Source organism: Rhopalosiphum maidis, chromosome 3 (genome assembly GCF_003676215.2).
Source record: "Rhopalosiphum maidis isolate BTI-1 chromosome 3, ASM367621v3, whole genome shotgun sequence".
In the NCBI taxonomy this organism is placed as follows: domain Eukaryota; kingdom Metazoa; phylum Arthropoda; class Insecta; order Hemiptera; family Aphididae; genus Rhopalosiphum; species Rhopalosiphum maidis.
In genome coordinates, this window is record NC_040879.1 from 648,171 (window position 1) to 673,842 (window position 25,672).

General features: G+C 27.2%; 4 protein-coding genes across 7 annotated transcripts; 2 read left to right on the top strand and 2 right to left on the bottom strand.

Annotated features, from left to right (window-relative positions):
- The first annotated feature begins 600 nt into the window (after window positions 1-600).
- On the top strand, window positions 601-1,897 carry LOC113556339 (THAP domain-containing protein 2-like). The gene is made up of 4 exons (XM_026961213.1): window positions 601-926; window positions 1,022-1,257; window positions 1,356-1,475; window positions 1,546-1,897. Exons 1-4 carry the CDS (start codon window positions 853-855, stop codon window positions 1,716-1,718), a joined length of 603 nt encoding a protein of 200 aa, XP_026817014.1. The 5' UTR covers window positions 601-852; the 3' UTR covers window positions 1,719-1,897.
- A 5,773-nt stretch (window positions 1,898-7,670) lies between these two features.
- Window positions 7,671-13,771, bottom strand: LOC113556258 (UDP-glucuronosyltransferase 2C1-like). 2 transcript variants are annotated; one of them, XM_026961099.1, is made up of 5 exons: window positions 13,622-13,771; window positions 9,231-9,468; window positions 8,573-9,165; window positions 8,053-8,495; window positions 7,671-7,971 (listed from the first exon to the last, which is right to left on the bottom strand). In XM_026961099.1, the coding sequence occupies exons 2-5, from the start codon at window positions 9,466-9,468 to the stop codon at window positions 7,671-7,673; spliced, it is 1,575 nt and encodes a 524-aa protein (XP_026816900.1). In that variant the 5' UTR covers window positions 13,622-13,771. The 2 variants fall into 2 exon arrangements, with proteins under 2 accessions (XP_026816900.1, XP_026816901.1); XM_026961100.2 differs by lacking the exon at window positions 13,622-13,771 and adding an exon at window positions 12,837-12,990.
- Window positions 13,772-15,142: 1,371 nt separating this feature from the next.
- LOC113556554 (5-oxoprolinase-like) lies at window positions 15,143-23,720 on the bottom strand. 3 transcript variants are annotated; one of them, XM_026961577.1, is made up of 23 exons: window positions 23,702-23,720; window positions 21,715-21,896; window positions 21,462-21,653; window positions 21,126-21,373; window positions 20,793-20,955; window positions 20,641-20,726; window positions 20,375-20,564; window positions 20,035-20,295; window positions 19,841-19,963; window positions 19,574-19,775; window positions 18,878-19,097; window positions 18,677-18,815; window positions 18,436-18,607; window positions 18,242-18,350; window positions 17,630-17,777; window positions 17,448-17,560; window positions 17,113-17,386; window positions 16,809-17,053; window positions 16,631-16,742; window positions 16,345-16,569; window positions 16,024-16,267; window positions 15,805-15,902; window positions 15,563-15,715 (listed from the first exon to the last, which is right to left on the bottom strand). In XM_026961577.1, exons 2-23 carry the CDS (start codon window positions 21,874-21,876, stop codon window positions 15,563-15,565), a joined length of 3,879 nt encoding a protein of 1,292 aa, XP_026817378.1. In that variant the 5' UTR covers window positions 21,877-21,896; window positions 23,702-23,720. The 3 variants fall into 3 exon arrangements, with proteins under 3 accessions (XP_026817379.1, XP_026817378.1, XP_026817376.1); XM_026961575.1 differs by lacking the exon at window positions 23,702-23,720 and adding an exon at window positions 22,872-23,027; XM_026961578.1 differs by lacking the exon at window positions 23,702-23,720 and having other exon boundaries at window positions 15,143-15,715; window positions 21,715-21,876.
- Window positions 23,721-23,994: 274 nt separating this feature from the next.
- On the top strand, window positions 23,995-25,446 carry LOC113558698. The gene is made up of 4 exons (XM_026964209.1): window positions 23,995-24,126; window positions 24,558-24,771; window positions 24,878-25,069; window positions 25,155-25,446. Exons 2-4 carry the CDS (start codon window positions 24,569-24,571, stop codon window positions 25,411-25,413), a joined length of 654 nt encoding a protein of 217 aa, XP_026820010.1. The 5' UTR covers window positions 23,995-24,126; window positions 24,558-24,568; the 3' UTR covers window positions 25,414-25,446.
- Window positions 25,447-25,672: the final 226 nt, after the last annotated feature.

A 25,672-nucleotide genomic window follows, 5' to 3' on the forward strand; every position in this document is an offset into this window, starting at 1 on the left:
TTTATTTTTATTTTTCCACAGCCGTAGGCGTACTTTAAATTTTTGTTTAACAATTTAAAACTAAAATAATCTATTATTATTGTTATATAATTTGATCTTACAAACTGATAACAATTTTTAGAATTAAAAATATTCGTATTATTAATATATCTTGGTATTTAAACATAATTAAAATTTATAATTATCTATTATTAAATAAAAAAATTAGTGCGAAATAACAGAATAAATATTGTTCATTTTTTGTTCAATGGTAAGATAAACCTTATGTGGGCGTGTATAAAAGGCGTAGCCGTCACGTTGGCCACCAATCACATCTCTCGTATCGTAACATCCTATTGGTCTATATAAATAATTACATTGTAGCAGTAAGTTGGTGATTGGTAAACTACCACTATATTAGCGAGATAAACGCTGTACCAACTTAACAACGCTTTTATAAATCCGTATCGTGACAGTGTTACACTGTCGTTTTTGTTGACTGAAGTGCAACCTAACATAACCTAGTATTATTACTTTACGGTGCTACCACAGTAGTTATAACAAATACTATAGATTATATAGTATTTGGTTATAAGCAAACTATTACATTGTTCTGTGCTATTATCACAGATATGTATAATAAACTAGATTGCTAACTGATGATAATATGCGAAGTTATTATCCGCCATTTTAATCGAGGCCGATGTAGATTTTGCCTTATCAATTGTTGTTGTTGTCTGTTGACTTGTGTACTGTACTACTGTGAAAACTCAAAACTGAGTAGTTGACACTGTTGACAGTATTGTTGTGTTCTGTTTTTTGCAATAGGTATATTGTTTTGAGACTTAATATTTTTATGCTATTTTTCCAATTATGCCATATAAGTGCTGTGCTGATGGATGCAGTAGCAAGGACGGGGTTGTTGGTTCAACTACAAAATTATTTAGGTAACTAAATACTTTACAAAAAAGTTATCAAAAATAATTAGCTCTACTGAAATACACTTTTAATAATGTGTTTGATATTTTGTTTTTAATTATAGATTTCCAATCGATGAGTTAAGGAGACAAAAATGGGTGCACTCTATCCAAAGAGATAACTTCATTCCAACAAAATTTTCACGCTTATGCAGTCTCCATTTTAATAAAAGTGAATTTGTTGAAGCCCCCGAAAAACTTATATTAAAAAATACAGCTATACCATCCAATTTCGATTGTTCCAAAAAAGCAATAAAATGTTTAAGCAGCAACAAATTTGATCACAATTATAGTTCTTCAGGTAAAATTAAATTCTTCTTTACATTCAATGTTGTATTTGTACTACTTACCTATTACTACTACTTACCTATATTAAGTAAATTACATTTTTATCTACAGTTTCTTCTTCATCAAATATAATTAATATAATAACTACTTCTCCTAATTTACCTATTGATTCTGGTGTTGAAAATGCTGGGTGTAATTATGAAGTTGTCGATCTGACTTTTATTGGACCTAGTAAGTTAAATATGTTAACAATTTTAATTTATATACAATAATGCTTTGTCATGTATTAAATTTGTTGCAGATTCCAGCCAGTCACCTCATACCCCTACATATACACCAACACTTAAAAGAAAATTTAAAAAAAAATTGTTTGATACACCAAAAAAAGCCAACCTCAAAAAGCGAATTAAACTTTTACAACAAACGGTTAGAAGGCAGAACACAAAAATAAATTCACTTGAGGTATTTACGTAAATGCTAACTGAGAAAGATTGGCTTAGTCTTAGTACACACTTAATAAGTTATTATAATATGTGAAATGCCTCTAGTGATTAGTGATGACTGATTACCGGATGAGTGAAACTTAACTGTATATTTATATATTAATAAACTATATTGTAATTTTTATTAATAAAAATTATTCTTATCAGCAATTGATGTCTACTATTGGATCCTGTACTGATAGAGAAACTACTAATATAATTGAAAAAAATTTTACTGAGGTTTTTTTAAAAGATATTATAAATAATGGTAATGTGGCTCCTACTGCAAGGCGATACAGCGAAGAAGTAAAAAAGTTTGCAACTACACTTTATTTTTATTCTCCAAAAGCATATAACTATGTTAGGTAGGTATATATCCTCAATAACTGAAACAATTATATATTTGAGTTACAGAAATTGTAATTTTGAAAAATAAATTGTAATTTAAAGGACTTCAATTTCTTTGCCTAATCCAAGTGCTATACGAAATTGGGTATCAAATATAAATGCTGAAACTGGTATTTTACAAGATGTCCTATTAGAAATAGGTAAATTTCCCAAAGAAGACAAATTTTGTTGTTTGATATTAGACTCCATGAGTATTAAAAAATCAGTTCAGTGGGATAAAGTTAGTCATATGTATGTATTATTAGAAAATATTATTCATAGTTGAATATATTATAACTAGATATAAATTTATAAATTAAAATTTTTTAAGGTTTGTTGGTTATTGTGACTATGGTAATAGTTTGACAGTTGAAGACTGTGAAAAAGAGTCAACGGAGGTTTTAGTTTTTATGTTGTCTAGCTTAAAACAAAAATGGAAATGGCCAATTGGGTATTGGTTTGTAGATAAAATTAAATCAAATGTACAAGCTCAATTAATTAGGATTGCTATTACCCAATGTGATAAATTTGGGATTAATGTTGTGGCAGTCACCTGTGATGGAGCATATGCTAATTCTTCAACTTTTAAAACTCTAGGATGTGATCTAGACCAACCTTTTGATTTTATCAAGTCTGATTTTTCGATAACTTCAACTAAAGCTAATGTTTATTTCACACCTGATGCATGCCATAATGTTAAATTAGCTAGGAATGCTTTGGGAACACTAGGAGTATTTAAAGATTCAAACAACAGTCTTATTGAATGGAGATATATTCATAAATTATTTGAACTGCAAAACGACATGGGCTTTAAATTGGCAAACAAGATAAACTCTTCACATATAAATTGGAAAAGCAATAGTATGAAGGTAAAGTTAGCAGTTCAAACACTTAGCAGTTCCGTCGCAGACTCTCTACAATTTCTATCCAAGACCTCAAAAGATTTTGAAAATTGTGATGCAACAATAAGATTCATCAGGGTTGTAGATGAGATTTTTGATTTCTTGAATTCCAGAAACCCATATGCAAAAGGCTTTAAACAACCAATTAATAAACAAAATATTCAATACTTAGAAACAAAAATGAAAAATAATATTGACTATTTGTATTCACTGAAGACAGCTACTGGGCAAGATCTGTGGAAAAGTAAAAGAAAAACATTCATATTAGGTTTTGCTGCATCCATAAAATCTACTATAGCTATAGCAAAGGATTTGTTAATAAATCAACATTTTAAATTTATTCTGACATACAAATTAAGCCAAGATGCAATAGAAATTTTTTTTGGATTTATGAGAGGTCGATTGGGTCATAATAATAATCCTACCTGTTTGCAATTCAAACATGCTCTAAAAAGTACTTTATTGCACACTTCAATAAGACTTAGCTCAGGAAACTGTACACTGATGTCACCTCATGAAGATTCTCTTTTTTCAATCAAATGGAAATATAAAGCACCAGAACAAAATTTAGAAAATGAATTTGATATTTCATTGTTAGCAGAACAGTACAATAAATTAGATTTTAATAGCATCACTATTGAAAATATATTATATTACATAAGTGGATATATTGTTAAAAAACTAATCCCAACTTTGAAATGTGATGGTTGTATTGAAGCTATTACAGATCCATACATTGAAAATGATCACGTTTATCAAAATAATACCACACCAAAATATTTTACAATTATGAAAAACAGAGGCGGTTTGAAGTATGCTTCTTATGGGGTATACAAAATTGTTAAATTGACAGAAACATTATTTAAAACCATTATGGTGGATAAAAAACAAATGTTTATTAAAAATATGGATTTAAAAATTATGATAAATGTCCAAAACTCACTGGCGACAGACACCACGCTATTTCCAAAATGTGATGCTTGCTGGAATTCAACAGATTTATTGGCAAGACCTCACAAAATCGATATTATAAACAAAGTAACCAGAACCTATCTTAACGTGAGATTATATTCTTACAGTAAAATAATAACATCCTCGATTATGAAAACTGCTAGTAAACGACAGAAACTCAGTAAAACCATTTTATTTTATAACATGTAAAAATTGTTAACCTATCTGAATAAACTATGTTAAAAATTGTTATTGATATTTAGATACAAAATTTGTTTAAATAAGAAAAATAACGTGCAATAAAAATTTGTTTTATAATTTAATTATTTATTTTTTTTATCGGCTTCCTTATCAAACAAATCTAAGGCCGTGATAAAGCCCATAGGCCTCGAATTAAATGGCTGCTGTCTGCTTCAACTAAACACATTGATAGGATGCAGCAGTTAGCAATCTAGTTTATTATACATATCTGTGGCTATTATAAAGGTATTTATCACGGTTTAAGATAGACTATCTTAAACCGTGGTATTTATTAAATGGAATTGACGTTTAGTATGTTAAGGGGTGACGATTAGTCACGATCTTAGATCATATACTATGAATGGAACCATGGCTTATCTCGCCTGTGTATACAATTTGAAGCACATATTAGCGACTAGTCTCTTCTTGATATTCATTATCTGCACGTGCGCGAGTATAATCGTCGCATATTTATTCAGAAGGGGCGCAGTGTTAGGTTAGGTAAGAACATTAGAATGAATATGCGACAAATGTACTCGCGCAGGCACAGATAATGAATGTCAAGGAGAGACTTGTCGCTTATATGTGCTTCAAATATCGGGACATATATATACATATACATACATATACATATTATGTTCATGATCGGGACCATGATTTGAGATATACCTTAAACCGTGATCGAGCCATATTATTGAATTGTGTCTCACCCATAGACTTTATAGTAATAGACGGTACACGGTAGTAGTTCCGGCGTCCACGCGCGAGGGCGCTGATCAAGGTAGTAAATGTACATTGCACATGTGCACAAGAACCATGGGATTTTACAATCATTGTAACCGTGCGTCTTATCAATACTCACACCGCGTACTATCACAGTTAGGAAAGACCGTACCACCCACCCGCATCCATCCCGAATGACACGTCTGTTAGTATAAGGTCTATGGTCTATGGTCTCACCACGATTTAAGATAGTGTTATCAATAGTGATACATTGACGTGATACAATAATATTATGACCACGAGCGTATGACATGATAAACGCCCAATAGGGTACGTAGTGTGGTGTTACCAAAACTATGTTTATGGAAGAGACATGTCTCAACGTAATACTTTGATAATAATAATTTGCATTCGTCTGAGGTTTAGGTCCTTACACATATGTAATGTTTTTTATTTTTAAATAAATTTTATACAACACTATTTCTTTAGTTGTCTTGTTGTTTACCCTATAAAATTGTTCACGCGCCGCTACTGCGAAATAAGATTTGAAGACCAACGTCCATTTTGACAAAAAATATAAATTGTTAAGTTGACTCGAAGTTGCCTATACTAAGGGAGTGATATACTGTATAGAGCAGTGGTTGTCAACCTTTTTGGGTCCACGGCTCCATTTGATTTTGAAATAAAATATACGGCTCCCATACGAACATTTAAAATAAACAAATTTACATTATTTATAATAATTTTAATCTAACTTTATTTTTAATGGGATGGCTGTGCTTGTTTTTGTTGCATTATATCATCAAATAAATGTAAATAATAATCGAAATATGCTATTACTCGATATCGCAAACACGGTTATCGACGGTCTATCTGTCTCACACGCGCAACATGTAATATGTATTGGTGCGCAGAATTTTTTAGTTACTATTGCGAACGCGGCTCCCTTGATAATAACCGGCGACGCCTCCGGGAGCCGCGACGCACAGGTTGAAAACCACTGGTATAGAGTATAGACTACAATAAACGAAAGATTCTGAGCGGAACAATAATTGATTAAATTTTTTCGAATGTTACTTTATCATAATTCGTAATAATTATAAGCAAACATATCGGTTATCAATTTATCATCCACCTATTAAAGTTTATCTTTCCTCTTATTTCTAAATTAGAAAAATCCAGAAATTTTTAATTTTCATTATTATTGTTTTACTGAGAGACACAAGTATTTTAAATTGTAATTGTATGCAGAGTAAGGTAAGAAAATAATTATGTATAGGTACATTTTATTATATTAACATTTTTCAAACAACAATTAGCATATTAAAAAGGTCAAAAATGTTTTAATATTTTCCTCCACGTACAAATCAAGGCTGAGAATATAACCTCTTAATTTAACTTAAACAAGATGTAAGTATTCAAAATATTCTATTTAACAGAATATATTTCACAATATTATACTGTTCTAAAAACTGTTTTTTTTTCAAAAGATTCAAAATTTCAAAAGTTTTAGTAAAATTTGTCTATTTATACCATGCTATGAATACTATTTTATTAATTTTTTTAAAAAATACGATAGTACTAATTAGTAATTTAGTAATTACGAATACATTTCATAAAAGTCTTAAAAATGTTATTTCATGAACTAATTACTCACGATAAATTTTAACAATTTATTATTTATAAAATACAAAAATAATTCTTAATTATTTTAAATTTATAATAATTATTGTTCACTGTTATGGTATTGCCAAAAATTAAAATATATATACTTTATGAAATCATATTATAATCAGTGGCAAAACCACAGTTGGTGGATTATTTGTTAGCTTATTTAATCTATTCTATGTTTTGTTGTTAACTCTCCGCCTATGATTATAGATTTCTACCTAAAATCATGTAAAGCCGGCCATACCCTAGTATTAATGTATGCCAGATTTGTCCCAAATACATTTTAATTGCGTACATGTCTCATCCATTTTATGTTTTTATCTATTTCACAAAACAGAAATTAATTTATTACATGTCACACAATTACACAATATGAATATAGTTTCATCATCAAATGGACACATACATTTAGTACTTAGTGCTAGTACGGAACTTATTATCTATAATCTACATCCATATGAAAAAACAATAATATAAACCTATTAAATTTTTATAAATAGAGACTCATTAGTCATTTAACAATTTATACTATTAAGCAATTAAGCTTAATTAAACTTAAACTAAAAACTAATTATTAAAGGCAATTATCTATTTCAGTAAATTATTAAGAAAATAGTTAATATTAATAAATAAAATCCAGTAAAGAAATGTTAGCATAGTAAAAATAAACTTATTAATATTTATTAATATTACAAAATGATAAAATGCAATTTATAAGTATAAATTATTAAAATAAAAAATTTTCAAATCCATTAAAATTAAAACTAAAAATAGATAAGCTTTATTAAGCAAAAAAAAAAACATTCAACAAGCGTGTACTTAATTTTTTGATTTTTTTTTTCTATTTTCTATTTTCGGCTTTTCATAGAATACATATTAAACAAATTTTTTGCTTATATATGCCAGGATTTAAGTTAACATCTACCAATAAAACACTTAAGAATTCTAGCTACAAACCTGCATATTATAATAATTTTTAGTTAAAATTACAATAAAAATTGTCATAAAAGTTGAATTTATAATTTAAAAAATATTAACTTACTCAATTAGTAACTACAATATTTTATCTTTTATTTATCTTTTTTATCATCATTAGTTTCTGTATTGTAGTTGCGAAACTCAGTGACCAATTTATAAATATTTTTTATAGCATAAAAAAAAATAATTAAAATTAAAAATATAGAAATTATGAGCACAAACACAACATCAATTGACATAAACTGGAACCAATTAAGTTTATTTCCAGCAGTTTTCAGATGATGGGCACCATCATGGCGTATAACATATTCAATCCAGTAAACTGCTTTATCCAACGGTTTCATTGGTTGATCATGAAATATTTTAGATAATTTTATTGCATTTTCTTTGTACCTGGTATGTATAAAAAAAAAATCAATTAATCAAAGATAGTGATACTTTTATAATAGTATCCTATCAATGCAATTCACTTACGATGTATTACTAAGAATTTCATGTAAATTATTTTCAAAGCGATTTTCAGTAAGTTCTGTGTACTTTAATCGTATAGCAGCTCCTCTAGATTCCATCATTATCGAGTTATACAGTTGATCTCCAAAAATAGATATGGCCAACATTGGAACTCCATAGTAAACCGCCTCTTCGACACTATGTATACCTCCATGAGTGATAAAAAGTACACAATTAGGGTGCCCAAGAATGTCAACTTGTGGGAACCATTTTCTAACTATTACATTTGATGGCAATTCTGGTAAATCGTCAGATTCCCATTTCCATAAGACCTTTTGCTTGATTTGGCCTAGTTGACGCAAGAACATTTCTACTTGATGCATGGGCAAATGACTACCTTTGACAACAGATCCAAAACTAAAATACACAACACCATCAGGTGAGTTATCCATAAGCTCTCCTAAGTCCTAAATTAAATTAATATTAAAAACAAACCGGAATTAGTTGTGAATAATAATAATTAAAATTAATAATAAAATATTACTTTAGGTAATTTTGAAGAAGGCTTTAAATGCATTCCTGCAACTTCTATAAAACTTGGAACAAGCGGCCTGGCTGTTCCTAAAGTAAAGTGTGTGTTTATTAGTGTTAATGATACATTTTTCATCATTTCTTCCAACGATGGTCTAGATTCTGAACCAGTATAATTAAAATAATTCAACATAATTTCATTTTGTTTGGGCATATAAAATATTGGAAACAGAAAAAATTGAAGGCACATTACAAGGAAATTTATAGTTCGCTCAAATAAAGTCATATGATCTTTGTACCCAGAATTTGGATCTGGAATGTAAGATGGATTAAAAGGTTGACTATACCATTGTGAAGGAAAAGCAGTTGGTGTAGCTGGGAATAGTTGGATAGCGTGTGCACCAAATTTATGGCTCATTGAAACAAAGCATTCATGTTGAAAGTTTTCAAAAATTACAACATCAAACTGATAGCCATCTGAATGAATAAATTCTTTAACTTTTGTATTGTTTAATGTTTCTAATGTTATTTGACTTCCAAAAAACAAAGTTCCAATAGGAATAACCAATGGCTTTAGGTATGGTGCAATAGATAACATGCTAAAATCTGTAAATAAATAAATTAATCACTACATAAGTAAGTACGAACTAAGAAAATCAATAAATTATTACTATTGTCTTGTCTTTCTTTTATTGAAACATCAATATGGTGATAGTTTGGTGGTGGATTTTTGAGAGCAAAATGTGATAAAACGGTAACATTATGACCTCGTAGGGCTAGTTCCTTCAACAGTGGTTGGAAACCGCCATAGTGACTTCTAGCAAATGTAGGCAAAAATGCCAATATATTAGCTGACATACAATGACCGACATACAGTAGAAGTAAGACTGTGAAGAACAAAAACTTCATCTATAAATAAAATGAAAAATGAATATTTTTAACAATATAATAATTAAAAGAATGATGATTATGATAAAGAATAATATTAAAAGTGGATAAGTAGGTAACCACTCTGCTGTTCAATAGGTGTAAAGTGTACCTCATCATTTTATAGGTCACTGTATAGGGTACCACGAAAAAATAACCCCACATGAGATTTTGTAAAATTTAAAATTTAAATGATAATAATTGTATAATATTCAAATAAAAAATGTATATTCTAATAAATATGTGTATGTAAACATTTTATAAAATATTTTAAATTTTAAGTAAATTATGAACATTTTCAAATATTTAATATTTTTGATACTCATAACTCACCTAAAAAATTAAAATATCGTAAAAAACCAACGAGAAAACACAAATTATGTTACCTAAAAGCTTGATAAAAGGTCAATTCATTCTAATATCAATATAGGTATTAATATATTATATATAAATTTTTTTTATGCATTATAATTGACATTTAATATTATTAATATTATAAACGTTTTTTTATTTATATTTCAAACTAATTTACTTAGTAACATGGGCAGATTAGGAAGTCCATATTTTAACAATATAAATATAAATATAGGACTTATAGATATTAAGATATAAGTACCATATCTTAAGAGGACGTCGCATCACAATATGCCTAGTGGTGTTTTTAGTTTCGATATTAAAGTGAATTGACCTATTATCAAACTTTTAGGTAAGAACATAATCTGTGTTTTCTCGTTGGTTTTTTATATTTTAATTTTTAGGTGAGTTATGAGTATCAAAAATATTAAATATTTAAAAATGCTTATAATTCATTTAAAAATTAAAATATTACACTTACACGTATTTATTAGAATATACATTTTAGTTTTGAATATTATACAATTATTATAATTTAAAATCTTACAAAATCTCATATGGGGTTATTTTCTGTGGTTAAGTTATTTTTCCGGGGTTATTTATTAGGCAAATATATTATTTAATATATGTAAATTATATTATTACAATGATAAAAAAAATAAATACTTAGGTATGTCATACAATATTAAACATTTAAGTGTACTTAGTAATTACTAACTAGGGCTGATAGACCTTCTCCTTTCAGAATCGTTTTTCGCATGCAATGATTTATCATTTAATTCTAATTTAATACATCCATAATATGATTTGCCTAATAAATAACCCCAGGAAAAATAACCCCGGAAATTCGGAAATACACTTGTTGAATATTGTGTGACATAAGTATTTTTTTTTTTTATATCATTATAATAATATAATTTATAAATATTAAATAATAAGGTATGTACCTATATTAATTTGATTTTTGCTGAAAAAAATTGCATTTATTCTATGATTATTTTAATAGTTTATATTATGTATAAATATATTTATATCATATATCATTGTATCAATGTGACAATGTTATTATATTTTGAGTCAATATCATATATTCATACAGAATAAGAATATCGACTTATCGTAGAAGATAGAATGGTGTGAATAATTCGTGGTATAAATTAGCAATAGCCAAAAAATTAATCTAGTATTTTGAAAAATATTATTATGTATTTATGTAGTATAATAATATAAACAAGAGTCCGTTACACTCAAAATATAATATATTGTCTTAGTCCATACAACCCGGGTTGGGCAAGATACTAAAAGAAAACTATCATAGTATATGAATACTATATGATACATGCATTTCTTAATTTATCTGGATACAAGGATACATTGTGAATGTAGTAAAGATACATGATACCTACTTTTATAGATTTTTTTGTCATTTAAAAAATATACAAATATCAATAATTTATCAGTTTAAGATACAATTTAAATTTTTTTCCCAAATACTTATTTCCAGTTAATTTTAAATACCGCACGAAGTCATGATATCTTTAGTATGTTTAAACTCTTGGTAAGAATTAATTGTAGAAATAATACGATTATAGTCATTACTGGCCATGGTTTTGATAAAATTGTTTTAGGTTTATTTCATTATTGTTACGGTTTGTGTTTATGTTTCTTTCAAAAGAGAAATCACTATACATGTGTAAGAAGATGCTTGCTAAAAACTTATATAAACGACAACGTCGCTGAAAAAATCGTACTCAATCGTTTAAATATAAGGTACAAAATATTATTTCTTTGATTTGCCGATAATCGTTTTTAATCGTATAACACTGATACTAGTGATACTTCCACGATAAAAATGAATAAATAAATTAAAATTGTTAAGTTTAAATAGTTTTTAAATTAAATGATATTTTTCTTTTATATTTTATATCATTATGTATGAAGACTACACGCAGGGATACAGACGCTACAGCTACATTCATATCTAGGTAACAGATTCATATTTTATGAGAACCAATTCCAGTTTAGTGATTATCTATATTACTTTAGATCGGCCGTATACGGACATACGGCAGCTATACAGTCACCTTAATTGAATTTTATGGTTTTTAAATTATCTTATAAGTTATAACATTGTGTACAGTGTAGTAATTTTTTTCGTTATCGTTAATTCTTTAAATAATATAAAAATTCTAAAACATTTTTAAAACTATATATTTATAGTAAATGATTATAATAATATTCTGTAAAAAAAGTATTTGAGTGGTCAAAAGTAAAATCTCATTACTTTTTAAAAAAACCAAGGAAACAAAATTAATAAAAACTAAAAACAGAAATTTTATACCTCAAATGGGTATTGGACAAAATTATTTTTTTGCGAAACTCAAAATCGATTTGTCTTAAATATTAAAAATCAAATATTGACCGATTTTTCAATAGATGAAAATATTGAAAAGAATATTCTATGTATTCAAAATTTTAAAATACGTTTGCCCAATTTAAACTACAAAATATCATAAATTATCTATGATATATGGACATTTGACAATTTTTACTTTTTTTTTATAAATTTCGATACAATTTTCAATTTTCATTATCAAAACACTTGAAAATTTAATACAAGGTTTCTAAAGTAGTTCATTATATGCAACTAAAAATCAAAAAAATATATTAACATTTTTATAGACATGTTCAAATCATATTCATACTCTATGGTTCAAATTAGGACGAAATTAGATATAACCTAAACATAGAATAACGATTTTAGTTATTCGTTTATTTAAAAAATATTATTCACAGATACTTAACACTTTTAACGTATAATAATATATTATTGTATTCTATACATACTATGACATTTTTAAATGCAACGTTTTTGACAAAAATTAATTCAACCTACTGTATTACTAATATCTTGTAAATAACTTACTTTACTTTGTTAGTAATAATATATAAATATATCTTAAAATATATTTAGTTATATAGTTATATAGACATACTTGTTTATGCTTAGAATAATTTTTCGTAATACTATATAAAATTATGTAGAAAACATCTCTATGCTCTAAACTACAGGAGTATTGACAGTTAAAACTATTTCATATCGGGAGTTACGAGAAACAGATTGCTGTGGACTACACAGTATTATAGAGCAGCGGTTCTTAACCTGTGGTCCACGGCCACCTGGGGTCTGTGATACTCATGTTGGGGGTCCACGGCAACTTTATGAATATTAAAAATAAAAAAAATGTATATTACAGTTTTATGAAAAATTAAGTTTAATAAAAATAATTATAAATGTGTATGTTTTGTTATGTCAACTTCTATAACTTGTAATATAAAATAATTATAATTTTGGTTATGATAACATCAGATGTTTTGTATAGTAAAAAAAAGGTGGGTATTCGACAAAAAATTGGTAGGGGGTCCGCGATTTCTAAAAATCTTTCATCGGGGGTCCGTGTTCTACAAAAGGTTAAGAACCGCTGTTATAAGTATAAGGTATAAGTATTATATTTAAACAAGTGTTAAGTGTTATCAATTATTTTCTAATGTGGAATTTTTAGATGTCGTAATAACCATGATAAAATAATAAATGATAAACATAAAATGGCTATAACTTCAAAACGGAAGTTCAAGACCCGAGCAACCAATGATTGCACCATTGTTCTTAATTTTTTGAAATGTTTTTTAAAACGAAAAATACGCGTTGGCTTTGGCTAATGATAACTAAGGGGAATTTGTGCCCAATTTAGCGATACATTAATAATTTATATACACTTACTTTGAAATTTGAATAAGCACTACCACTGAAGAGTTCCGACGTACTCAACACGACTCAACGACTGTACTTTGTTGACTAAAGTCTAAAGTAAATCTAGTACTACTACAACTGTGGATCATGATTCATGGACCACGGTAGGGCAACCTAAAACAGTCATGGCGTTAAATTTAAATTACTGAAATTGACACATTAAAGAATTTGTTTAATGTTTTATGCATTTTTTTTAAACACAACTATACGCTATAATGACGTAAGTAGCACTAGAAGATTTTTAATGTTCCCATGAAATCTTCAGGATTAGTAATTTTGAATCCATTTAAATTTATTCAAATGATTCGATGCATCAGTAAAACATTTGTGAAAAGATATCGACCAATTGGGTGATAAAAGAAAAATATATCTTTAATGTAATTATTAGAGTTCATTAACCAGTGTTAAGCCATTTTAAAGTTATCCCATTTTATTATAATACGTAAACATTAAAATCCAAATAACTATTAATAACTATTTATCAATTAGATACCTACCTAGTACCTTAAATAAATGTCATAGAAAGAATTCTCATTCCAAATATAATACTTGAAGCTGTTTTATTACCATATAAAATTTAATATTTTAAATATCATTATATTGATTGTCTCAAATAGCTGAAGTACAATATTAAATCAAAGTATATGTTATACACTTCTGCTAATACCCCTGTATATTGTCTGGTGTCTGCAGCAAATAAGTATTTAACACTAAATTATTTGATTTCTCAAATATTTTATTTAGTTAATAATATTTTTATTTTTATTTATTAATTTCATTATGTTTTACTCTTAAATTAATATTAAATAATAAAATAAATTAAATTATATTTTATACTTCTGAATTTGTAAGTTTAAGAGGCTGTTCTGGTACTTATATAACCCTTGTAGGTTTATCTATAAATCCTGTTTTCCTACTATACTTACTCTTTATTTATATTATTGTATTTTGTAATTTATTAACACGGATAAAGGTTAGTTATTATTATAATTTATTGTTTTAAAAAACATCACAACAATAAACTTTCCAAAACATTTATTATTTTTAATTATTCATTAAATATTTTATAGAAAAATAATATCAAATAAGATTTAGTCTCTTAGAAGACTAGAATATTAATATTTTGAAATTATAAAAATTTAGTTACTGGTGTTATTTTAGATGTTTATTTACTTATGTTTGATATTTTTTCGTTCAATCTTTTTATTTATTTGGTCTTCTGAGAGACTAAATCTTATTTGATATATTTTTCTATAAAATCGAATTCGGGGTCTGGGGGGGGAAGTTGGGTAAGTGTAGACCTAAGCTAACATAATGGGTAACCTAACGGATAACCTAATCTATTATTTGACATATATAGTTAGTGCAACTTTGAAGTGTCGTTACTTCTTAACTATATTCGAGCACCAAATTCTGACTTCACCATTGTTTTCAGCGTACTTAACTACATATATTTCAATTACAAAAATTGCAAAAAAAAAAGGTGTCCCGTAAAGTAGAAATATACTATAATCTCAGGTTATGACAAAAACAAGCATGAATTAATATCACATCGAATAGAACAATTTACATCAATTGACAATAGTTAACAATCATTAAAATAAACTATAAAATAAAACATATTTAATAATTATTGTATTAGTATAACATTTAATTGTATCACATTCCATCATACATATTTGATGCTTTAAAAAGTGTTTTGGTAACAATGTTAATTTATAAAGTATCATGGTTTTGATATTAAATTTAAAAGTTTAAGAATAATAAAGTATAGAATTATTATTTAAAGTAAGAACAAATAAGTAAAACAATTTGACAAGACATATATTTGAATCGATTATAGTAGAATATAGACCAATCAAATATAAATAGAATTAGAAAAATTAAATGAGTAGATAAAATGTTTTGCTTTTAAACAGATTCTTGCAGCATACGGTAGTTATACCCAGATCCTCGTTCTAAAGTTGAGCAACAAATAGGCTTCTTTACAGTTGTTACAGTGTTGTTATCATCAGATGACGATCCATATCCACCACCACCAGGAGTCAATAACAAAAATGTGTCCTGAAATAAATGCAACATGAAACGAGAGAGTATAATATATAACATAACATACTAAATATATCATTTGTTTAAGTTATCAAAAAACTTACACCGGGATCAATGTTGACTGCAGTTTTAGCACCTAGTCTAATTTTTCTGCCATCGTGTTTTTTTAATAGATTTTCGCCTTTTTTCCCATTTTCACCTCCTGTAATAGATATTATTTGATTTGAATAAATGTTTCAGACACACAAATAATATTTAGCTTTTAGAAATAGGATGTTAGTATGTTGTATGTAGCAAAAACATTAAATAATGCATATTTTTACCTTTGATTCCATTAGGAGCAAAAGATCGCCTTTCTGTTAGTATTGACAAAGTTACGGGAGATCTAAATTGTAATTCTCTCACAACTCCATCGCCACCATGATATTTTCCGGTTCCCCCAGAGTTTTCACGTAATGTAAATGTAGTTAAAAACACAGGATAACGTTTTTCTAATATTTCAGGATCTGTTATACGAGTATTTGTCATGTGAGTGTGAACTCCACTACGACCAATCCACGTAGGACCCTATAATAATTAATATTTAATAATATTTCATTAAAATATAGTATTCAGAAAATGACACTTTAGTTTTTATGACTTACAGCTCCTGCACCACCAGCAACAGTTTCATAGTAACCCCAATCATCTTGACCAAATGTTATGTTATTCATGCAACCTTGACTATCTGCAGCAGCACCAAATGCTTTTAACACAACATCGACAACACGTTGCGAAGTTAATACATTACCACCAACCACAGCAGCATTCTCTGATGGATCAAGTATAGTTCCAGAAGGAATAATTGCTGTGATGGGTTTCAGGCAACCCTAATAAACAACAGGGAATAAATGTAACTGCATTTTTTAAAATAGTAAAAATTAAAATTACTTGATTTAATGGTATATCGTAACCAATCATACTTCTTAAGCAATATATTAATGCTGACAATGTAATAGCTTTTGGGGCATTACAATTTCCCCAAACTTCATAACTAGTTCCACTATAAAAAAAAAAATTAAATAATAGAACATTGAAGTTAAAGATGAAAGTTAAATACTAAAATTACCTAAAATCAAATATAGCTTCTCCATTTTGTACATTTATTTGAACTGAAAGTTTTATAGTGGATCCGTCATCTAAATAATCAACTGATTCCAATGTTTTCAATCCACAAGCTGAATAATTAGCATTACCAATGTTTTTCAACATGTCTCTAACTGAAATTTCTGCATTTTTTTGTATATGGTCCATGTATGCTTGAACAACATCTAATCCATAAGAATTTATGAGTTCAGTCACCAAGTAAATACCCTAAGGTAAAATATACTGTTTTAGACAATACTATTTAATTTAAAAAAATATTAAACTACTTTTTGATTCGCTGCAATTTGTGCTTTCAAATCTGATAAATTATCCTTGAGGTTTCTAGTGCCAGAAGATCCAGGTAATAATGCAGGAGCCATAAGAGCATCGGTAACTTCTTTCTCACAGAAACGTCCACTGCGAACTAAGAAGAAACTTTTAAACTGGGCTCCTTCTTCTGACAATGATTTAGAATGTGGTGGCATTGATCCTGGTGTTATACCCCCAATATCTGCATGGTGTCCCCGACTTGCAGCATAAAAGACAGGTTTTAATTGTCCACTACAAAATAAAAATAAAAACTTGAAACAATTTAATACAATACTTAAAAGAATTTACACACGGATAAAATACAGGTGTTATGACAGTCAAATCAGGCAAATGAGAGCCACCTGCTTTTGGATGATTGCTGAGAATTACATCACCTTCTTTGATCTCATTGCCAATTGATTTAATCTAATAAAATTATGTAGTACATTACTATGTTAAATTGAATAGTTACTAAATAAATAATTAAAAACTGACTTGATATTGAACAGCTTCTTGCATAGCACCTAGATGTACAGGAATGTGAGGTGCATTTGATACTAATCCACCATCTGGGCCAAATAATGCACATGAAAAATCTAAACGCTCTTTTATGTTAGTAGATATTGACGTTCTCTGAAGTATTCTAAAATATTAAATAAAGTTATGAATACTGGTAATCAGGAAACAGATTCATATGTAAATTGATATATTTATTAAAATAATCTATTTAAAACCTTATAATAAATAAGATCAAAATTTAGACCATGGTATTGATTTTATTTTATATATTTTAACATATTTATTTTGTTTTGCATACTTGTTATTTATAGTGAAAATTTTTATTTAAAGCGAATATTTTTCTTTCTTATGCTTTCTTATTTACACCTACATAAAATTGTGAAATTACATTTTAGTCATTTATAAACATACATTTTCCTATATAAATATAACAATACTTTTATTGATAGTTCAATTTTTATGAAACTGGTTTATGGAACTACAATATTTTTGGTAGACTAATAGATTATATTATATGATTTTTTTTGCATATAAATTCATTCCTTAATGATAATTATAAAGATTACTAGATTAAAAAATAATTTTTACCTTCCCATTTGTTCAGCAATACTCATGAATCTATGAGAAAAAATACTTAATTGAATTGGTTCAAGTTCAACCCCAATTTTAGTAAGCTCATCACAATTAACTTCAATTTCTAAAAAAAAGTAATATTAAAATAAAATAACATACAAAAAAAAGCAATTAATGCTTCCATTACTAATATACTATTAAATACTTACCAATATCGCCAGATTTACTTATTATGGCTTTGCACTTAGGCTCGACTAATATTGTACTCAATTTGTCCATTATCACTGCTGGGCCATTTATTAAATGCCCTATATTTAGCTTGCTAAATAGATAAATATTACAATCGATATAACCCATGTTTTCAAAATATATTTGTTTGACCTAAAACATAAAGTTAATATTAATAAAATTTTTTATTTAAAGGCATTTAAAGCCTTAAAAAATTCTTACTGATTCAATTTGTGGAGGTTCATCAGTTTTAACTTCTTCATTGTCAATATTTAATAATGTTTTACCAATGCCTCTTATACGTATATCATCAACATATATTTTACGCCCAGATAGTATGAATCCAAATTCTTTTTGGTATCTACAACATATTTCAAATTTAAATAACTATAAATAATAAATATTAGAAAACAGCATATAAACCTTGTAAGAAATCCATTTAAAAAATCTCCATGAACTAAGCTGGAATTAACTGTGCCATCATAACTGGCTGAACACATAAGAGCACAATCTGTACCTTCATATCTTAGATGTAAAAATGGTTCAGTGTGTAGTTGATTATCTGAGAATCCTTGTTTTTTAAGTTCATCAATACATTTTGAACTCAACATAATGATTCGTTCGTTTAAATATTCAAAATTTTCTAATAATAATAATAATTGTTATTAATTAATTAAATACCTAAAACAGTAAAATATTATACGTTGAGCTACTAATATACATATTTATATCTTACATTTAATTTTATTTATGAAAATTAATTTTTACATAGAATTTACTAAAATTAAATAATTTTAACTCACAAAGTGAGCTGTCTGCATAATTTTTTTAAAATAAAGTTAGTGTCACGCTCAAATGATCAAAAAAATATCGTTTGCTATAAAAACAGTCATAAAAAAACCATTGAATTCATTCAACATACTTGTGTGCCATTTATACTTTAAATGTTTAATATATTTAAATTGTTTTATAATGTAATATTTTACTGTTTTTTATCATTCAAATCATGGATGTATGCATATTTTAAATTTAAAAAAAAAAACAATCAAATTTTATGACATGCAAGTACATAGAGGTTTGCCATTCCTGCTATAGATTTAAGCTAGACAAACTTCTTACCAATGTCATATGTTAATGCACAAGGCTCTTGAACCTCATGAACAACATCAGCACATGCCATACCATAGGCAGACAGAATGCCAGCATATTTATGAATAACAACACGACCAATTCCTAAGGAACGTGCAATAGCACAAGCATGCTGTCCACCAGCTCCTCCAAAACAAGCTAGTGTATGCTGTCTAGTATCATATCCTCTTGCCTGATAAGAAGTATATAAAGTTTAAAATCGATAAACAACAATAACATTATTCAATTTAAATTCACCTGAGTTAGAGCTCTAATTGGACGACACATTGATTCATTTGCAACTCTTATGAATCCCATTGCAACTTCTTCAAGGGTCATTAGATTTGAACTTCCAGATTGAAGTCTTACAAAGTTGTTAACCTGTATCCAGATATTACACTATAATATGTAGAGAACAATTTTCCAACTTAGATTAATTCATAATTTTATACTTCATTAGTCAAGGCTTCAAATTCTTTTAAGGATGCTTCTTTATTTAATGGCATGTTTTCAGTTTTACCAAATATTGAAGGAAAGTATTCAGGTAATAGTCTACCAAGAACTAGATTAGCATCAGTAACAGTTAATGGACCTCCTTTTCTATAACATGTTGGTCCTGGATGAGCCCCAGCACTTTCGGGTCCAACAATAAATAATCCTGATCTAAAAAATAATCTGCTACCGCCACCAGCTGCAACAGTATTTATATCTAGCTAAAACACAAAAAAAATATTTAAATAAAATATTTTGGATAAAATATACTATATTTAATGTATGAATAATATTTTTTACTTGAGGAGCTTGAATTGTAACACCAGCAGTTATTGATTCAAAAACATGCTCAAATGTTCCATCATAGCGACTAACATCAGTTGATGTACCACCCATGTCAAAGCCTATAACAGGCTTATAAGGAGTAGTTGCTGTGTATCCAACCACACCACCCGCTGGACCAGATAAAATAGCTCTTGAACCATTGAAACTAAACAAGTTTTCAAAAATAATTGTTTTTACATGCAGCACTTGACACATAAAATCATAAAATTTATATTTTTTACCTGTTCATTGGCGTTAGTCCACCATCACTTTGCATAAATAATATATTAACATCTTTTAAGTTATTTTTAAATCCTGAAGCAAATCCCTAAATATGAAATTATTTTAATTCTATTAATTTGAATACATATAATATAATATGTCGTTAATTTACTTCAATATATTTTTTTATATGTGGAGTCAAATAAGCATCTGCACAAGCTGTATACCCTCGTGGTACAATTTTTACCATAGGCATTACTTCATGGGATAAAGATACATGTTCAAAACCAACTTCTTTAGCTATTCTACCAACAGTACGCTCATGTTCATTATAACTGCATATAAATTAAAAACAAAAATATTTATATATTAAAATAAAAGTTAATATTATTATTAACTTTTATACAAAACAATCTTAAGTTAATTTATGTATTAACATAGGAAAACAAGAAATAATAACCTACTTTGTACTAAAAAAATAAAAAAAGATATAAATTGTATTTACGTGTAAGAATGCATTAGAGCAACAGCAATACTATTAATTCCTTTAGATCTTAATAAAATTAAGTCATTTTTTAGTGAAGTTTCATCTATTTGTTTTAAAATTAGTATATCTTCACCAGTGACACCTCGGACAATTGGCTTATCTTTCCAAATTGGAGTTGGTTGATCACATTTTTCACAATTTAAATTAATTACTCTGCAATCTATTTCCATAACTTCTTCATATAATACATCTGGTGTTACAATTTCCTAAAATATATAAATAAGTAAATTAGTCATATTAGGTACTAGAAACAGTAGGCACAAATATAATTTATCATTATTTTAGAGATCTTACTAAATCAAATATTTTTGGACGAGCTTGATTGCCAATATGTAATAAGTCTTTGAAACCACGAGTTATCAACAAAGCCATACGTTCACCTTTTCGTTCTAGAAGAGCATTTGTTGCAACAGTTGTACCCATCCGTATCCATTCTATATAACTACTATCAATTGGCTCACTTTGTGGCATACTTTTTCCAGTTTCCTAGAAAAATAAAAACATTTTTTTAAGATAGTTGGTTTTTTTTTGCAGTAAAAATTTTTACTGTTTCTAATATTCTCCTTATGCCTTCACGCGGGGCATCTGAATAATTGATTGGATCAACTGATAAAAGTTTCATAACATGAACTTTTCCATTTGGACATTTAGCATAAATGTCTGTAAAAGTACCACCTCGATCAATTGAAAATTTAAATTTACCTCCCATGATACTTGTATTGAAATAATCTAGAATAAAATTGAGATATAATATTATAAACAATGTCACTATTTGAGAAAAAATGTAAAGCACTCATTAATTAATAATTAATGTGAAAAAGAATTTGTAAAAACATTATTTTTCGTTTAAATATCTAATTTTGTCCAAATTTGAACTTTAAATATGTATAAAAAAATTGTGTTAACATTATATTTTTAGATTTTTTAGTTATAGCATGAAATATTTATGAGAAACATTGTATTACATATCCAAGCCTTAGTTCTAAAAATTTTTAAATTCTTAACTACAAAATAATTTAAGTGATTTTGGTAATTTTTACAAATTTTGTCAAGTACAACTTAAAATACTTCTAAAAAAAAGACCATGTAATTTTGAAATTTTAAATAGGTATAATAACAACTTATGAGAAACCTTTCAATAAATCGTCAAGGTTTTGACTGTTTATTTTTTTTTTTTCAGAATCAGAAATTTTAAATTTCTATAAATAGATTTAAAATATAAAAAATATATTTTAAATTATATCATGTAAAGAAAATGCTAAAATAAACAATAAGTAAAATACCTATATAATTATCTATGGATATCCGTTTATTAGTTACCCACTTAGAAAAACAATTGATTTTGTCAAAAATTGGTTAGGTTTGAGTAAAAAATTTTTGTTCTTCCAATTTTTTTTTGTTTTGCCTAATTATTTTAATATTTTGAAACGTACTGGGAATTTTACTTTTAACCCTCCAAAGTTCCCTAATATAAAATTGTTTACAAGAAACCATCCTTAAACTCTCAGTTAAAATAGAAACATTTTTACAATTCTATAAGTCAATGATAGAGAAAAAACATCATTATAAAATAGCTTTGCTAAGTCAAAACATGTAACAGATATAAGGTAATAAAGTCGTAAATATTATGATTAGAAAAAGGGTGTGGTCGAAGCTCCGAATACTTATTAAAATTAATTTTTTTAATTAGTTAATACAACTTACTGTTGATTGAATAGAAACCAAGAAATTATTATTAAATAGCAATAATTACTTATTATATTAAATATGTCCCGAATTTAAGGAAAATTAATCAAATAATACAATGAAAAATGTATTGAATGAAAATAACAGTAAACATGAAATCTTTATAACTAGATTACATTAATTAATAAAATTGTGTTAAGTGAATAACTAAGACACTATAACTACAACTACTAATTTCTTCTACTTTGAACTCTTCACAGTCTTATCTACGTTGGTCACGAGTCTTTTGATCAGTGTTGCTACGATTTACAAAATTAATTAAAGTACAATCACAATTTAAGATATATAAATATATCTAAGCTTATTTTTAAATTAAGATATATCGATATCGTAAATCGTGGATATAATTGGAGTTAAAAATCTTGCATACCTATAGGCGGAAATCCATTGAGATTTCTAGGAGGCTAACTAAAAAAAACCTTATGCAAATAATATGATGGAAATTGAAACATAAACGTCACGTACTTTATTCAATCATAACACATTATAACACATTTTAATAGCCTACAAGTTGTGTACTTCAATACAACAACAAAATATCAACAATATACTATACTATACCATTTGTAAACCTACCTACATCATTTATTTTCAAACGTCCCCCAAGTCACCCCTATTCATGCTATGTGCATACCATATTATCATGGCTAAATTTAGCAATAAAAATATATATTGATATTTTTTTTTAGATTGTAGACGATATTACGGTTAGTAACTTTATAAATGTATGATGAAATGTTTATTTTATCATGCATACATCAGGATTAACTTTTAAGTATATACTTAACGATGTCTTATAACGTGGTATATAAATCATGTAAGTTCGTAGATTATTTCGTAATGAACTAACAAAGTAACAAACGTGTAGTAGCCCGTGAATGTAACATAATAGACATGGACATATTATTTATTTAATCAATGGTTTATTATCAATTAACAACGATAACAAATTTTATTGATAATAAATAATAATTCCGTGGCGAAAACATTGTGTACGTCCTTTTCGTGATAAGGATTCAAATTTCGAACGTTTTTTTATCTTAGTTGTTATTATTACTTGTGAGTTCTTAATATTTTTGTATTTTTACTTACAAAGTTACGAGTTTCGAGCTACGACCAAAAGTTATAGTTGTAGCTATTAAGTAACCGGAGCAACGTCTAATATCTTAAGTTCTGGCAACAGCAGTGAGTCATCGAACTACTGATTACTAAAGTGAGTTCATAATCTGTTAATATTTCAAAAAATGTAATGTTTATTTTTCTGGAATTTCGTTTGTTTAATTCGCGTGATTTTAATTTTGATTTTAAACAAAGTATCCATGAATAAATTGAAGTTTAATATGAATGTAAGCATGTGATATTATCGGTTTCCAACCATCAGTTAAAGAAAGCTTAAGTCCTAACCATTTAAGCCGACCAACCTTTTTTTTTTAAGTTGTACAACTATATGTCTAAATATTTCTATGAATGACTTTGATCAACATCAATTTAATTTTAACCTACTTATGACTAGATAACCATCTGATATATTGTTTATCATTCAAAACTTACATTATATATTTATACATGTAACACAATTATTATTATCAATATACACATTTTATGCTCACAATACTGTTACAATATATCATAATTGTTTGTCAGAAAATATTAGAATGGATAATAAAGCTGTATACCAACCAATGGTCACCGACGAACCACAAAATGAAGTACAAAACTTCAACATTCATCCATTGTCATCTGATCATATGAATATAAGTGTAGCGTTTAAGGAAATAGTGTCCAAGGATCCACCCAGGTATACAAAATTTCTCGAAGCTGTCAACAAGACATTTGAAGAAATTAGTGATTGTGTTGGGTAATTTAAATACAATTTCTATAATTTAATATTATACTGACATGATTATTTATGTAGATAACTACATAAACTATAAAACATTTTAATTTTAATTTTTTATTTTTAGTCCAGAAGAGTTTAAAAACATAATGGGCGATATATCATTTTTAAAAAGTAAAAGGAATGTGACAAATTTATTGACTACATTAAAATCTCAAATCAGTAACCTGATGAGCAAGCATTTTGAACAAATTATTGAGGAAGAAAATCTATCTGAATTGTTTAGTAAAAAAAATTCATTAAATGAGGAAGAAGCAAAGTATATTATTTTATGCCTTAATACTTACTTATTATTAAGTTTGGTCACATTTGATATATTTTATGAGAAATTGTTGTTATTTTAGAAAATATTATATAGATAATAGTTCTATGGAAATAATAGAATTAGAAGAGTCTTTGCATCAACTTGATTTACAAATTATGGGTTTGGAAGAAACTAATGAAGTATTGTTCAATCAAGGAAAGTTTAATAAACAACGGTTCGATCAACTATCAGAAAGGATAACAATGTTAATAGACGATTGTCAGACTAAATATACTGACTGTGTGCAACAAACGGACCTAATAAGAAAAGATTTCACCAACATATTGAAAGATCCTTGAATGATGAATATTATATACTATATCTTTTGAATTTATGATGTGAACACTAACAGTTAAGATATGTTAAATTTTCAACTTGACCATTTCCACTAAGCCAGTGTTTAATGGTGTGTATTATCAATAATAATAATAGTTACTATTAAAAATATTACTGGTACAAGTTATTACCGGTATATTTAAGTTTAGTATACAAATTAGGTAATAAGCTGTATTTTTTTTTTATATTTCTCACATCCCTCAATATATATATTTAAAGTTG